The sequence below is a fragment of the Balaenoptera musculus genome, chromosome 1 (genome assembly GCF_009873245.2).
Source record: "Balaenoptera musculus isolate JJ_BM4_2016_0621 chromosome 1, mBalMus1.pri.v3, whole genome shotgun sequence".
Classification (NCBI taxonomy): domain Eukaryota; kingdom Metazoa; phylum Chordata; class Mammalia; order Artiodactyla; family Balaenopteridae; genus Balaenoptera; species Balaenoptera musculus.
The window spans coordinates 160,040,315-160,055,020 of NC_045785.1; the positions used below are offsets into that span (position 1 = coordinate 160,040,315).

At 46.6% G+C, this 14,706-nt stretch overlaps 1 protein-coding gene and 1 non-coding gene across 2 annotated transcripts in view; one reads left to right on the top strand and one right to left on the bottom strand.

Annotated features, from left to right (window-relative positions):
• Window positions 1-14,706, bottom strand: part of LOC118903204 (kinesin-like protein KIF28P) — a 69,859-nt gene that overhangs the window by 10,294 nt on the left and 44,859 nt on the right. The window contains exons 15-17 of the mRNA XM_036868035.1: window positions 11,446-11,564; window positions 10,696-10,803; window positions 729-1,003 (exon numbers count right to left, since the gene is read on the bottom strand). Of these exons, the coding sequence (XP_036723930.1) occupies window positions 729-1,003; window positions 10,696-10,803; window positions 11,446-11,564 (502 nt within the window). The remainder of the gene's footprint in view (window positions 1-728; window positions 1,004-10,695; window positions 10,804-11,445; window positions 11,565-14,706) is intronic.
• On the top strand, window positions 5,500-5,603 carry LOC118887043. Its single transcript, XR_005017867.1, has one exon. It is a non-coding gene; the product is annotated as a U6 spliceosomal RNA (small nuclear RNA).

Genomic DNA, 14,706 nt, shown 5'->3' on the forward strand with positions numbered 1-14,706 from the left:
ACTTTAGCTTTTGTAAAAACTCCCTCAACTGCCTTTGGCCCAAAGAGAGAAAACAGATGAGACACCCTGAGGGGACAGTAAAGGTAATGGAGTGGAGTTAGAACAAAGGTTGGATAACAGCTCAGAATGAGGCCACGGAAGGAAACAAAGACACCACAGTTCCTTCCTTGAGAAAAGGAACAAAGATACCAGAGTCTGTGCAGGGAGATAGGCTGAGCTACAAAATGAGCTTTCTGCTTCTGGCTCTTGGGCCTCAGCAGCAGGGATGAGGACTAGCACTGGAAAGAGCAAGTGGGTGTGGTGGGTGCCAGACCTCACGGGCGCTCCGGGGCGGGCGGGGGGGGGGGGCTGTGAGTAGAAGGTCCTACAGCACCCTTGGCTTCTCTACCAACCCGGGTCTTTTGGTTCATGTCCATGTTTCCTTCTACTACACTCCTGCCTCTTTGCAGGATATCCTCCTCACCCCTTTGGTCCCCTAGGGCAGTGCTGAGCTGCTCAAAGGCTGCTGGACACGGGATTTTAAATATTCTAGGTCAGCTGCTTTGGCTGCCATGGCAAAATCAGAGTTGATAAAGCCAAATTATGAATGAACGAGTTCATTCATTTGCCTCACGAATGACCTCTTCAGGGTACCAAGCTGGCCACCCCCTCCAGGAGAACTCAGGTGTGCTATGAGTTTTCTGTGTGACCGACCCAGAACTAGACAGGGTGGCGGAGGAGATACCCACTGTCCTGTCGGGGAGCAGGGGCCTATGTGGATATGCAGCACTGCCTCTTCTAGCCCGTCACAGTTCAGAAACTCCACTTGCTCTTCGAACTTCATGCAGTAGGCAAGTGACTGGAGCCAGATGTGAGCTGAGCCCAAGTGGATGACCTCAGCAGGATCCCAGAAAGGGTCGTCTTCCTGAGCTACGTGGCTATCTTCTCCATCCAGAAAACGCTGGTAAAGTTCCTCCATTAGGAATTTCCTATTGATAAACTTGGCTTTTGACCAAATCCACACCTGGAAGCACAAAGGTAGGTCGCCAATATTTGATTCCATCTGCTGCTCTAACGATTCATTTCTATGATTTTCCCCAGCATGCTGTCTCTGATGGGCTGGATTTCGGGTACCCAAGACCAATAACACTCTCCTCAGACTTAGCTTTGGTGAGGTCCTTCAAGAGCACTACATTCATTCCTGACCTATTTACTTCAGCGGTGCTGGATCCCAGGAAATGACTTAGAGGAAATGATGGAGGTAGAAAACAGACCCTCCCAGGAGAAATGAAGGTTTGGGCTTGTTGTACACAGAAGAATGACCCTCAAAGATGTCCATGTCCCAGTCTCTGGAACCTGTGAATATGTTACCTTATGGCAAAGAGGAATTAAGTTTGCTTATCAGCTGACCTTAAAATAGGGAGATTAGCTTGTATTATCCAGATAGGCCCGGTGTAATCACATGGCCCTTAAATGTGGAAGAGGGAGGCAGAAGAGGAGGTCAGAGAAAGAGAGATGGTGATGGAAGCAGGGTCAGAGGGATGCTATGTGGATGACTTTGAAGATGGCCATGAGCCAAGGAATGTTGGTGGCTCTAGAAGCTTGAAAGAGCAAGGAAACATACTCTCCCCTCAAGCTTCCAGAAAGCAAAACATCCCTCCTGACACCTTGCTTTTAGCCCAGATCTGTGTTGGACTTTTAACCTACTGAACTATAAGATAATAAACTTGTGTGCTCACACCCAATGAGCAGAAAATCTAGGACAAGAGCCTGGCACTGTCTGTCCCTTCAGTAAGTGAGGGTTACCAGGAGGAGTGGCCAACATGGAGGAGTAGGAAGTCCCTGAGCTCACCTCCTCCCATGAGCACACCAAAATTAGAACTATTTATAGGGCAACTATTGATGAGGAAGACCTGAAGATGAGTAGAAAAGATCTTCTACAACTAAAGATATAAAGAGGGAACCACCACAACGAGACGGGTAGGAGGGGTGGAGACACAGTATAATCAAGACCCATAACCCCAGGTAAGCAACTCACAAACAGGAAGATAATTACAATTGCAGGGGTTCTCACCAAGGAGCGAGGGGTCTCAGCCCCACATCAAGCACCCTAGCCTGGGAGTCCTGCACTGGGAAGACAAACCTCCAGAACGTTTGGCTTTGAAGGTCAGGTGGGCTTACTTTCAGGAGAGCTAAAGGGCTGTGGGAAATGTAGACTTCACTCTTAAAGGATGCACCCCAAATCTCACACATTTAGAGACCCAGGGCAGAAACACTAATTTGAAAGGAGCCTGGATCAGACCCACCTGCTGATCTTGGAGAGCCTCCTGGAGAGGCAGGAGGCAACTGGAGCTCACCGGGGGACATAGGTGCTGGGGCAGCCATTTGGGGGCCTGTTCTACCAAGAGGACACTGCTGCTGACAAGCACATTTTGAAGTCCTCCCTCTAGTGTGTTAGCGCTGGGACCTGGCCCTGCCCACCAGCCAGTCAGCACCAGTCCTAGGATACCTCAGGCCAAGCAGGTAGTGGAAGGGGGCACAGCCCCATCCATCAGCAGGCTGCTGCCTAAGGACCCCCTGAGCCCCCAGCTGCTAGGGGACCCAGCCCCATCCACCAGAGGGCCCAGGACCCAGCCCTGCCCACCAGTGGGTTGATAACTCCAGGAATCACTAGGCCCCCACCCTGCCCACCAGTGGGCCAAAACCAGTTCCAGGACCCCCAGGACCATACAACCAGAGACCCCAGGACACAGCCTCACTCACCAGCAGTTCAACAGTCCTGTGGGACCTGCAGGACTCTGCAGGCATCAGGCCAGCACTAGCCCTAGGACCCCCCTGAGCCCCAACCCCACCCACCAGCAAGCCAACAGCAGTTCTGAGAAACTTGGGCATCTGTAGATCTGCCTCAGGATCCAGCCCCACTCACCGGTGGGCCGACACCAGAGTTGGGACACCCCAGGCCCCACCGCCAGCCATGTCAGGAGACAGCACCACCCACCAGCAGGCAAGCATGCAAGAGTAGATCTGAGATCCCTGGCCTTGCAAACAGCCACCCCAGGGCCCAGCTCCACCCACCAGTGGGCCAGGACTAGCCCCAGAACCCTTGGGGCTCCACAGCTAGCCACCTCATAACCCAGCCCCAACCGTAAGTGGCTGGCAACCTCTACAAAAGGCAGGACCTGGCAACCAACCAGACTGGGGGCCAGCCATGCCTACCAGACCACCCACAGTAGTAGTCTAAGTAATTATCATAAAGATGCTCAAAGAAATCAGGAGAAGAATGGAGGAACACAATGAGAATTTTAACAAAGATTTAGAAAATATAAAAAAGAACCAAATAGAGCTGAAGAATACAAAAACTGAAATGAAAAAAATACACTAGAAGGAATCAACAGTAGATTAGATGATACAGAGGAACAGATCAGCAAATTGGAAGAGAGAGTAGTGAAAATCACCAAAGCTGAACATAAAAAGAAAAAAGAATTTTTTAAAGGAGGACAATTTAAGAGACCTCTGGGACAACATCAACCATATTAACATTTGCATTATAGGGGTCCCGGAAGGAGGAGAAGAGAGAGAGAAAAGGGCAGAGAACTTATTTGAAGAAATAATAGCTGAAAACTTCTCTAACCTGGGAGAGGAAATAGGCATTCAAGTCCAGGAAGCAAAGAGAGTCCGAAACAAGATGATCCCAAAGATATCTACAGCAAGACACATGGTAATTAAAATGGCAAAAGTTAAAGATAAAGAGAGATTCTTAAAAGCAGAAAGAGAATAACAACAAGTTACATACAAGAGAACTCCCATATGGCTATTAGCTAACTTTTCAGCAGAAACTTTGCTAGCCACAAGGGAGTGGCATGATATATTTTAAATGATGAAAGGAAAAAACCCTGCAACCAAGAATACTGTACCCAGAAAGGCTATAGTTCAGATTTAAAGGAGAGATAGAGTTTCATAGACAAGCAAAAGTTAAAAGAGTTCAGCACCACTAAACCAGCTTTACATTCATGATAAAAACTCTCATCAGGTGAGTTTAAAGGGAACACATCTCAACATAATAAATGCCATTTATGACATCCACAGCTAACATTGTACTCACTGGTGAAAAGCTGAAAGCCTTTCCTCTAAAATCAGGAAAAAGACAAGGATGTCCACTGTTACCACCTCTAATTAACATAGTATTGGAAGTCCTAGCCACAGCCATCAGACAAGAAAAAGCAATAAAAGGCATCCAAATTGGAAGGGAAGATGTAAAACTGTCACTATTTGCAGATGACATAATTTGATACACAGAAAACCATAAAGTCTACACCAAAAGATTATTAGAGCTATTAAATGAATTCAGTAAATTTGCAGGATACAAGATTAATATACAGAAATCTGTTGCTTTTCTATACACTAATAATGAGCTATCAGAAAGAGAATTCAAGAAAACAATCCCATTTACAATTGCAAAAAAGAGAATATAATACCTAGGAATAAACTTAACCAAGGAGGTGAAAGATCTATACTCTGAAACTATAAAACATTGATGAAGGAAATTGAAGATGATTTAAAGAAATGGAAAGATATCCTGTGTTCATGGATTGGAAAAATTAATACTGTTAAAGAGTCCATACCTACCCAAAGCAATCTACAGATTTAATGCAAGCCATATCAAAATTGCCATGACAGTTCTCAGAACTAGAGCAAACAGTTCTAAAATTTATATGGAACCACAAAAGATCCCCAAATGCCAAAGCTGTCTTGAGAAGAAAGAATGAAGATAGGGGCATCATGCTCCCTGGCTTCAGACTACACTACAAAGCTGCAGTAATCAAAACAACATGGTATTGGCACAAAACAGACATATAGATCAGTGGAACAGAATAGAGAGCCCAGATATAAAACCATGCACCTATGTTCAATTAATCTATGACAAAGGAGGCAAGGATATACAATGGAGAAAAGACAGTTTCTTTAATAAGTGGTGCTGGGAAAACTGGATAGCTACATGTAAAAGAATGAAATTAGAACATTTTCTCACACCATATCCAAATGTAAACTCAAAATGGATTAAAGCCCTAAATGTAAGTCTTGAAACCATAAACCTCCTAGGATAAAACATAGGCAAAACACTCTTTGACATAAATCGTAGCAATATTTTTTTGGCTCTGTCTCCTAAGCAAAAGAAACAAAATAAAAAATAAACCAATGGGGGACTTCCCTGGTGGTCCAGTGGTTAAGACTCCCCACTTCCATTACAGGGGGTGCAGGTTCCATCCCTGGTCAGGGAACCAGGCGCACTGCGTGACATGGCCAAAAAAAAAAAAAAAAAAAACCAATGGGACATAATTAAACTTAGAAGTTTTGCACAGCAAAGGAAACCACCAACAAAATGAAAACACAACCTACTGAATGGGAGAAAATATTTGCAAATGATATGACTGATAAGGGGTTAACATCTAAAATATATTAACAGCTTATACAACTCAATATCCAAAAAGCAAACAACCTCATTAAAGAATGGGCAGAAGAGTGCTCACTTTGGCAGCACATATACTAAAACTGTTACAATACAGAGATTAGCATGGCCCCTGCGCAAGGATGACACGCAAATTCATGAAGTGTTCCATATTCTAGAGTAAAAAAAAATGCACAGAAGACCTAAATAGATATTTTTTCAAAGAAGATATACAGATGGCCAACAGGAACATGAAAAGATGCTCAACATCACTAATCATCAGAGAAATGCAAATCAAAACCACAATGAGAGATTTTCTCCCACCTGTCAGAATGGCTCTCATCAAAAAAATCTGCAAATAACAAGTATTGGCCAGGATGTGAAGAAAAAGGAGCCCTAGCCCACTGTTGATGGGAATGTTAATTCACACAGCCACTATGGAAAACTGTATGGAGGTTCCTTTAAAAACTAAAAATAGAGCTACCATATGATCCAGCAATCCCACTCCTGGGCATATATCCAGAAAACAAACTCTAATTCAAAAATATACATGCACCCCAATGTTCATAGCAGCTCTGTTTACAACAGCCAAGACGTGGAAACAACCCAAAGTGCCCATCAACAGATGATTGGTTAAAGAAGATGTGAGGGCTTCCCTGGTGGCACAGTGGTTGAGAATCCACCTGCCAATGCAGGGGACACGGGTTCAATCCCTGGTCCGGGAAGATCCCACATGCCGCAGAGCAACTAAGCTCGTGTGCCACAACTACTGAGCCTGTGCTCTAGAGCCCGTGAGCCACAACTACTGAGCCCATGTGCCGCAACTACTGAAGCCCACGCGTCTAGAGCCCATGCTCCAGAATGAGAGAAGCCACTGCAATGAGAAGCCCGGGCACCACAACAAAGAGTAGCCCCCGCTCACAGCAACTAGAGAAAGTCCGCGTGCAGCAACGAAGACCCAACACAGCCAAAAATAAATAAATAAATAAAATAAATTAAAAAAAAAAAAGATGTGAGATACACACACACACACACACACACACACACACACAATGGAATATTACTCAGCCAGCCATAAAAAAGAATGAAATTCTGCCATTTGCAACAATGTGGATGGACCTAGAGGGTATCATGCTTATTGAAATAAGCCTGACAGAGAAAGACAAATATTGTATGTTATCACTCATATGTGGGTTCTAAAAAATAAAACAAATGAATATAACAAAACAGAAACAGACTCACAGATATAGAGAACAAACTAGTGGCTGCCAGTGGGGAGAAGGAAGGAGGAGGGGCAAAATAGGGGTAGGGGATTAAGAGTTACAAACTACTATGTTTAAGATAAATAAGCTACAAGAATATATTGTACAGCACAGGGAATATAGCCAATATTTTATAATAACTTTAAATGGAGTATAATATATAAATATATTGAATCACTATGTTGTCCACCTGAAATTAGTATGATATTGTAAATCAACTGTACTTCAATTTAAAAAAATAACTAAAAAGAAACAGAGTCATAGATACAGAAAGCAAACAGGTTGTTGCCAGAGTGTAAGGGGGTGGGGGGAGGAAATAGTTGAGGGAGATGGAGAAGTAGATACTGCCAGGCGCAAAATAAACGAGTCTTCGGTATGAAATGGACAGTATGGGGAAGGTAGTCAATAATTATGAAACTATCTTTGTATCTTGATTGATGGTAACTAGACTGATGATCGTTTTGAAATGCATAGAAATATCAAATCACTATGTTGGGTACCAAGAAGCAACACAGGGTTTTAGGTCAGTTATACTTTAAAAACAAACAATCTTATAGAAAAAGAGTTCAGTTTTGTGGTTACAGAGGCAGGGGTGGTGGGAAGAGGAACTAGATGAAGGCAGTCTAAAGGTACCAACTTACAGTTATAAGATCAATAAGTACTAGGGATGTGTACAACACGATAAATGTAATGAACACTGCTGCGCGTCATACAGGAAAGCGGTTAAATAACGAGAGTAAACCCTAAGAGTGCTCATCACAAGGGAAACAATTTTTTTCCTATTTGTTTAATGATGTGTCTATATGACATGATGGATGTTCACTAAACTTATTGTGGTCATCATTTCATGATGTATGTAAGTCAAATCATTATGCTCTACACCTTAAACTTACACGGTGCTGTATGTCAAGTATCTCCCAATAAAACTAGAAGGAAAAAAGAAAGTGGTTACCAGGTAAGAGTAGCAATTCCTTCTGTGAGCAACTTGGAAAAACCCAAAAAACTAACAGGTAAGTCACTCTCCCTCGGAGTGTTATGTATCTTCATAAAATAAGGACATCCTCCAGACGTAAAAAAGACTCCATTCTTTTTCTGTTTGCCCCAAGCAACGGTGAAGAACACAGTACCCCATCCCCAGAGGCGTGGTGAAGTCTGCACGAGACATTGGCTGTGGCGCACGCAGCGCTGGAGCCGAGCACAACAGGAATTCTAGTCACGTGGGTTTTTAGAGACCTTTAGGCTAGAGAACTAAGAAAATGGGGATCCAGGTAATGAAAGCAGCCCACCGCCTCATTACTGTGCCCTGCGGCGGATAAACTGACGTCACCTGGGCAGGTCAGCGAGGCCCCTGCGCAGACCCCCGCAGCCGGCCTGGGGGCCTGGCGCAGAGCGGATCGCTGGGCTCTCGCAGCTCTTGGGCTGGTAGCTGCACCCGCAGCACTGGCGGTTAGAAAGCCCTCCCAGCCCCCAGCGGCCCTGGCTGCTCCCGGGTGGCTCTGACAGTCGCTGCCCTGCCCCTGCGGCGGCGGCGGAGCACTCACGGTGCACGTGGTGCAGGGGTGAACGTCGACACGATCGACCACCAAAAAAGCGCCCCTCGTGTCCATACCTGGAACCCACCGCTGCTCTTCACCAGTCTTGCCTTTTAGCCTTCAAAATCACACACACACGAACGATCCAAGAAACTACCAGAGGTTACTACCAGCGTTTCACAGGGCTTTTGAGGAAGGCAGGGCTTCATTTGAGGAATGTAACTAGTACTTTTAAAAGGTGAAAATGGACAGACTTGAAGATGACAGATCAGTAAGATTAATCTCTGCATGAGAAAAAAGAAAACTAGAAAAAAAAACACCATAAAATGAATTAGTGCATAATCCCTTAAAAGAGAACGCAGTACAGTTGATGCAGAAACATTCCCATCAAACAGTTATCTGTGGCCGTGGCGGGGATGCCAGGTTGAAGCAAAAGAACAGCATCTCAGAATGTGCCCAGGCCCTCAGCTCTCCCACGTGGCACACTGAGTAAAGTGTGAAAACATCATCTTGAGTTCTGTTTCTGGTAATGGCAGGCTGTTACTCAGGTAACCCCTCTGCTAACAAGAAAAAAGGCTGAATGAAATATTTTTTCAAATCACCTTTAAACTGTAATAAAAATAAACAATAAAAAAAGGAATAACATTGGGGGAAAAAGTTCAAAAAAAACCTAAAAATCTCCTTAAAGCAAAGTCTGACAAGATAGTAAGAAACTGCCAGAACAAATTCTAGGGTAACACCTGACCCCAGAGAAGCGTATGGAATATTGGATCACCAAAGCTTCTTTGCCCTGATGGCATTCGCCAGATTAAACAAAACAAAAATCACATACATATTGAAGGTTCAGTTCCAAAGGCCTCATGGGACTTGGCATAGAAGTCAAGGCTGACTTCCCAGGATGTGGGGTCTTACTGAGACCCCTGAGAGCTACACTGGGAATGTGAGGTGAGCCAGCATCAAACATGCTGCTATGGATTGAATGTTGGTATGCCCCCAAAATTCGTATGTTGAATCCTAACCCCCAATGTGATGGTATTAGGAAGTGTGGCCTTTGGCAGTGATTAGGTCATGAGGGTGGAGCCCACATGGTGGGATTAGTGCCCTTATAAAAGAGACCCCCAGAGAGCTCCCTTAGCCCATCCACCATGTGAAGACACAGCAAGAGGACAGCCATCCACGAACCAGGAGGTGGGCTCTCACCAGACACTTGGACCTGCCCTTGCCATGATCTCGCACTTCCAGCATCCAGAACTGTGAGAAATAACTGTTTGTTGTTTAGCGCACTGGTCTTTGGTATATTGCTGTAGCAGCCTGGGTGGACTAAGACATGTTTCTGCCTTCTTCCAACCCTAGGGGATGGAGAGGAGGCCACCTTGGTGCTGGTCAGAGGAAAAGAAGAAAAGGACAGGAACACATCTCAGGGGTTGTGGCTCAGGAACAGCCTTGCTCACGTGTGCCTTCTGGGCACCCACAGTTCGATCCGTGGTCTTGGTGTCCCCAGCACCCGGCAGACACAAAGCCCCTTGACCTGGCTGATGAGTACTCAAGCGTTTACCATGTGAACAGATACATTCATAAACTTTTCTCTGTTTGTCATATTTCACAATTTTAAAAAGTTTTTAAAGATTGGTCTTGACCCAGAAAATTTTGGCAACTTTAGGGCAATGAGCAGAAAAGTTAAACCTAGAGAAGCACCAGTTAGTTGTTTGGCGGAGCAGATCATCCAATGGCGGAAAAGTCCCCAGCCACAGCCAGCCCCTCCTCCAGAGGCATGTTTGCTACAAGACTCACAGCTAAGGAGGCATGTGTACACCGAGGACTCGGAGGGAGCAGCCCACCCAAAGGTCACCTGAGACTTAGGGGCACATCCTCTGAAGATGCAGTGAGGAGTGAACATTTGGCTGGAGGGCTGCTCTGAAGGCATAAGGGACACCAGCTATAGGCCCACTCTTTTCTGTTAGGCAGAGGGAAAGGAAAGGGGTCTTAAGTGCCTAAGAAGGGCCTTCCTGACAGTGAGCAATGTCACAAATGGGAATGGACCAGCCAGTGGAGTTTACGGCCTCTTTGGGCGTCTTAATGAAAGTGCGGATTTTCTCATTGCTCAGAATGGCAGCTCTGTCTCTCTCGAGCACTCACACGAACAGCAGTATCAGTTGGACACACTCTCAGGCTCCCTTCTGGTTCTAAAGCTCTGGAGTCATGATAAAAGTAAGCAGAAAGCGTGGGTGGGAAAGCCTGTGGGTGGGAAAGATCCCAGGTCTTGGTGCTGTCGGGGAGAGATGCCGAGGAGGGGATCACGGAGAGGGTCCCCTCTCCCCAGAGTCTGTCCCCCAGAACCCCACTCACACTTGGAACATGTCTGGCCCCTTCGCTGGGTCTCCACAAGCTGTAGCAAGTAAAACTAACCTGCGTCCCTAGGAAAGCTCCTCAGAAACCCTTGCGGAGTCTCACACCTGCCCCCAAGGGGCAGCCTCACCTGATGAGTCCTTTGATTGGTCGCCTTTACCATGACCTCTTTTTGTAGGTCATGGCCCCTGGAATCTGACGACGCTAAGTTCTTCACTTTCAGCTCCATGTTAAGTCCCTGATAAGAAAAATACTTCTCACTAAATAATCCTACTTTTATCAGCCTATACCATCTTTGAAATTTATTTTTCATTCTCTCCATACTCAGGCTTTCGAAAAGAAGATGGTCCACCTCTTGCTCCTTGGAATTCCCGTCAAGAGAAAAGCCAAAGCACCAGAATTTCTCAACGGTATTCTGGAACTAACACGTGTAGGCCTCACCAAAGTGACTGAATCTCATGCAAGTTTCCCGATGATTGGGATCCTGTGTCACCAGAGAGCGAATGCCAGCCCAGGCCTTCTCTGTGGCAGAGAAGCCACCAGGGTGCCTGCACCCAGAGAGGGCCTCCGGAGGACAGTCTGGGGTGGGGTGGCCATGGCGAGCTAGTGTTGGTCTGGGGTCCTGGTGGTCCCAGAGCTGTGGGGGCCAGAGGTGGAAGGAACAGACTCGAGGCTGGGACTGGGGAGGCCCGGGTGTTGGCTGAGGCCCTGTCACTAGCTCACTGTGGGGTCTTGGGCAAAGCACCCGCCCTCTCCAGGCCCACGTTTCAGGCGTGTCTACACCATGAAGCCAGTGCAGGGCAATGGGAGTGAGGGGTGCATTGAACCTGTTCTCTGAGGTCCTTTCTGGAGCTGGGATTTTACCATTTTCTAGCCTTACCTTCTTCAGCTCTTCACTCATCTGATTTGCTTCTGCAACCAGTGGCATCAGTTTGATGTAGTCCTGGAACACAGCCAGGACACTGGGGTCTGCCTTGCCATCCCCACTGTTCACAGCACCTAGGAAAGATCGGAGAGGAAGGGAAAGTCACTCACTGCTTCTAGGATACTTTTCAGCCACGAATAAATGTACACACTCCTTGGTTCCTTCATTCAGTTGTTCATTCAACTGTTCACCAAATATTTACATTTTAAAATTACAAGCATGTAAAAGAATAGATACATGTATATGCATAACTGAATCACTTTGCTGCATACCTGAAACTATCGCAACATTGTTAATCAACTATACTCCAATATAAAATAAAACGTTTAAAAAATGACAAGCATGTAATAAAACAAACAAACAAAAACCAAGAAAGAAAACTAAGTGAGGAGGAGAGGACACTGCCTGGCTTTACTTAAGCAATTGCTCATCTTAACCCAAGAATCTCGGCAGCATCGTGACAGGAGGCCTTCTGCCTCCAGTTTCCCATCTTGGTCTCAGGCTCCTTGACCCAAGGTGGCTCCACACTGTCCAGGGAGGAGGCTGGGGCAGGAAGAATACAGTTGGCTAAAGGAAGGTCTGGGGATTTCTCGAGAACCGCAGCTGGCACAGAAGCAACCTGTTCTTACTTCTGCTTGGGGTGGCTTGGAGGAGGGGATCATGGAGATGAAGCGTGAGCCAATCCCCCTGCCAGACCCAGGTTGGTGCTGCCTTGTGCCAGGAGCTCTCAACTATTTAGGGCTTCCGTGCCCTGAGGTCTGACTCCCCAGAACTGCCCACCAGCCGCCTTGCTGAGGACCTACAGTCTTTGCTGGCGCTGAGCACCTTCAGCCCAGCGTCTGGGGCTTGTTCGACCTCATTGTGCTGCCAGCCCTGGGCTGGGAAGGCAGGTGTGCCGTCAACCCTGTGAATAAATAAATGAATAGACGGGGTATCCAGGCTTGGTATTATAGAGTCTTGTTTCCTTGTTTTTTGGTCAGGAACTTGCAGAAAATGAACAAGGAGGTGAATTTCAAATCAATTTATTTTGCTAAAATTCTGAAGAAAAAGCTTTGGTATACAAAAAAGGGAGGAACTATTTTGCACATATGTAGGCACACCCCACGGCTCTCCAAGCATGGGTTTATAAGGCAAGTGCAGGCAGGGCGCGAGGGCTGGAGAGAAGGTACCGGCACACGTGAGACGCTTCTCGTTTGGGAAGCCCAGCACAGCCAGAGACCTCAGTGGAGCCCAAGCTCACGTGGCTTCCAGGGGCCCTGGTACCATGGCCTCCCCTGAGGGGTGTGAGCCAGGACCTGGAGATGGGAGGGGAGGTAAGGTGGTCAAGAGCCTCCATCTGAGGCGAGGGAAGAGATGGACAAAGGAAGATGCCAGAGCTCCTGAATGCTCCTGCAGACGAGGAATCCCAGGTTGTTGGGCAGTGGAGGCTGGGCTGAGAGGATAAGGGGAGCCTGTGACTCAGAAACCTAAGGCTGTAATTTATTCTAGGCTAAGATCTGGATTTTGTTCATCACCGTCTCTCCAGCCTCCCAGTCAGCATCGTTAACTGTTGGGCCGTAGCTTCTATAGGCCCAGAAGGCCCCTGGGTGGGGCTGGGAGGTGAGTGGGGAGCACAGACCCCAGCCTGCCCTGCCCTGGGGGGAACCCGATGTCCAGGCATGGGGCTCCTGGGGCAGGGTGTTTTCAGACAGAACAGAGCAGGCCGTGCCCACATTTGGGCCCTAGGTCATGCACGTGTGCATGACTAAGCTTCTGTGTGGGAGCTGATCTGGTTAATCTCATTCATCATTCATTCAACAAACACTTACTGAAGGCCCATTGCTAGGCCATTATCAGACTCTGGGGATTCGGAAGTGCACCCGCTCTCGTCAGCTCTGTAAGGACAGGGCACTGCTTTGCTCACTGCTGGATCCCCAGGGCTTAGAACCACATCTGGCACATAGTAGGAGCTCAGTAAATACTTGTTGAGTGAAGGAATATACAAATGAATGGGTAAACAAGAGAAAATAAAATCCCAGCTAGAGCTTATATTCTCAGGTGGACAAATGAATAATAATCAAACTAATATATAAAATAATTTTAAAATGTGATGAATGCTAGGAAAGAAATAGAGTTAAGTAAGAAAGAGTAAACAAACGAAGCCAAGAAAGGGGAAGATCTATCTGAGGAGGTAATATTTGAGCTGAGAGATGAAAGATGAGAATGAGCCGAAGATGAAAAGAAAAACAAGCAATAAGTGCAAAGGCCCTGAGGCAGAAAGGGCTTGATGTGTTGGAGGAGCAGAAAGGAGACCAGTGAGGTTCAAACTGGGGAGAGGAGAGTGGTGTGAGATGGGGTTGGAGAGAGAGCACGTGGTAGATCACACAGGGCCTTCAAGACCGTGGCAGGGAGCTTGGGTTTTATTCTAAGAACACTGAGAAGTTGGTGAGTATTTTGCTGCCCGAGCGTATCATGATCTGATAAGTTCAGAGAAGACTACACTGTTCAGGCAGGAGAAGATGATGGTTTGCACTGAAGTGGTGGCACAGGAGGCCGGAGAAAAGGCAGACTGGATGAAGAAGTGAGGGAAAGGAGGAGGCCTAGATTTTTGCCTTGAGCAGTTTGCCAAGATGATAAGTCCTGGGAATGAGAACAGGCTTGGAGTGAGTGGGGAGTCAAGGCTCTGTTTTGGACACTTTCATGTTGAGATGTCTGTGAGTCATGCAAGCAGAGATATCAAGAAGGCAGCTGAATCGGGGTATCAAGGGACAGCAAGAAGACAGAGGAGCTGAGGGTTGTTAGCACAGATGGCACTTAGAGCCACCGAGAATGATGAGAGCAGAGTGGGGAAAGCATCTATCTAGAGAAGAGTCCCAAGGTCCAAGCTCTGGGGCTCTCCGAATTTCAGGATGGGTTAGATGAGGAGGAGCCAGGAAAGGGAATGTGGAAGAAGTGGCCTAGAAGAAAACCAGGAGAACATACGGTCCCAAGAGTAAAATATTTCAAAAAGGAGAGAGGGCTCAACCGTGTAAGATGTTGCTGAGACCTTGGTAAGATGGGTGCAGACAAGTGCTGGATGTGGAACGTAGAGGGATCAGGGTCAAGGCACGAGTGGGACAGAAGCCAGACTGGAGATGAGAAAATGGAAACAACTTCCTAGTTTTCTATAAAAGGGAACAAAAAGAAATATGGCAGTAGCTCGAGGGAGATGTGGGTCTAAGTAGGACTTTGTTTGTT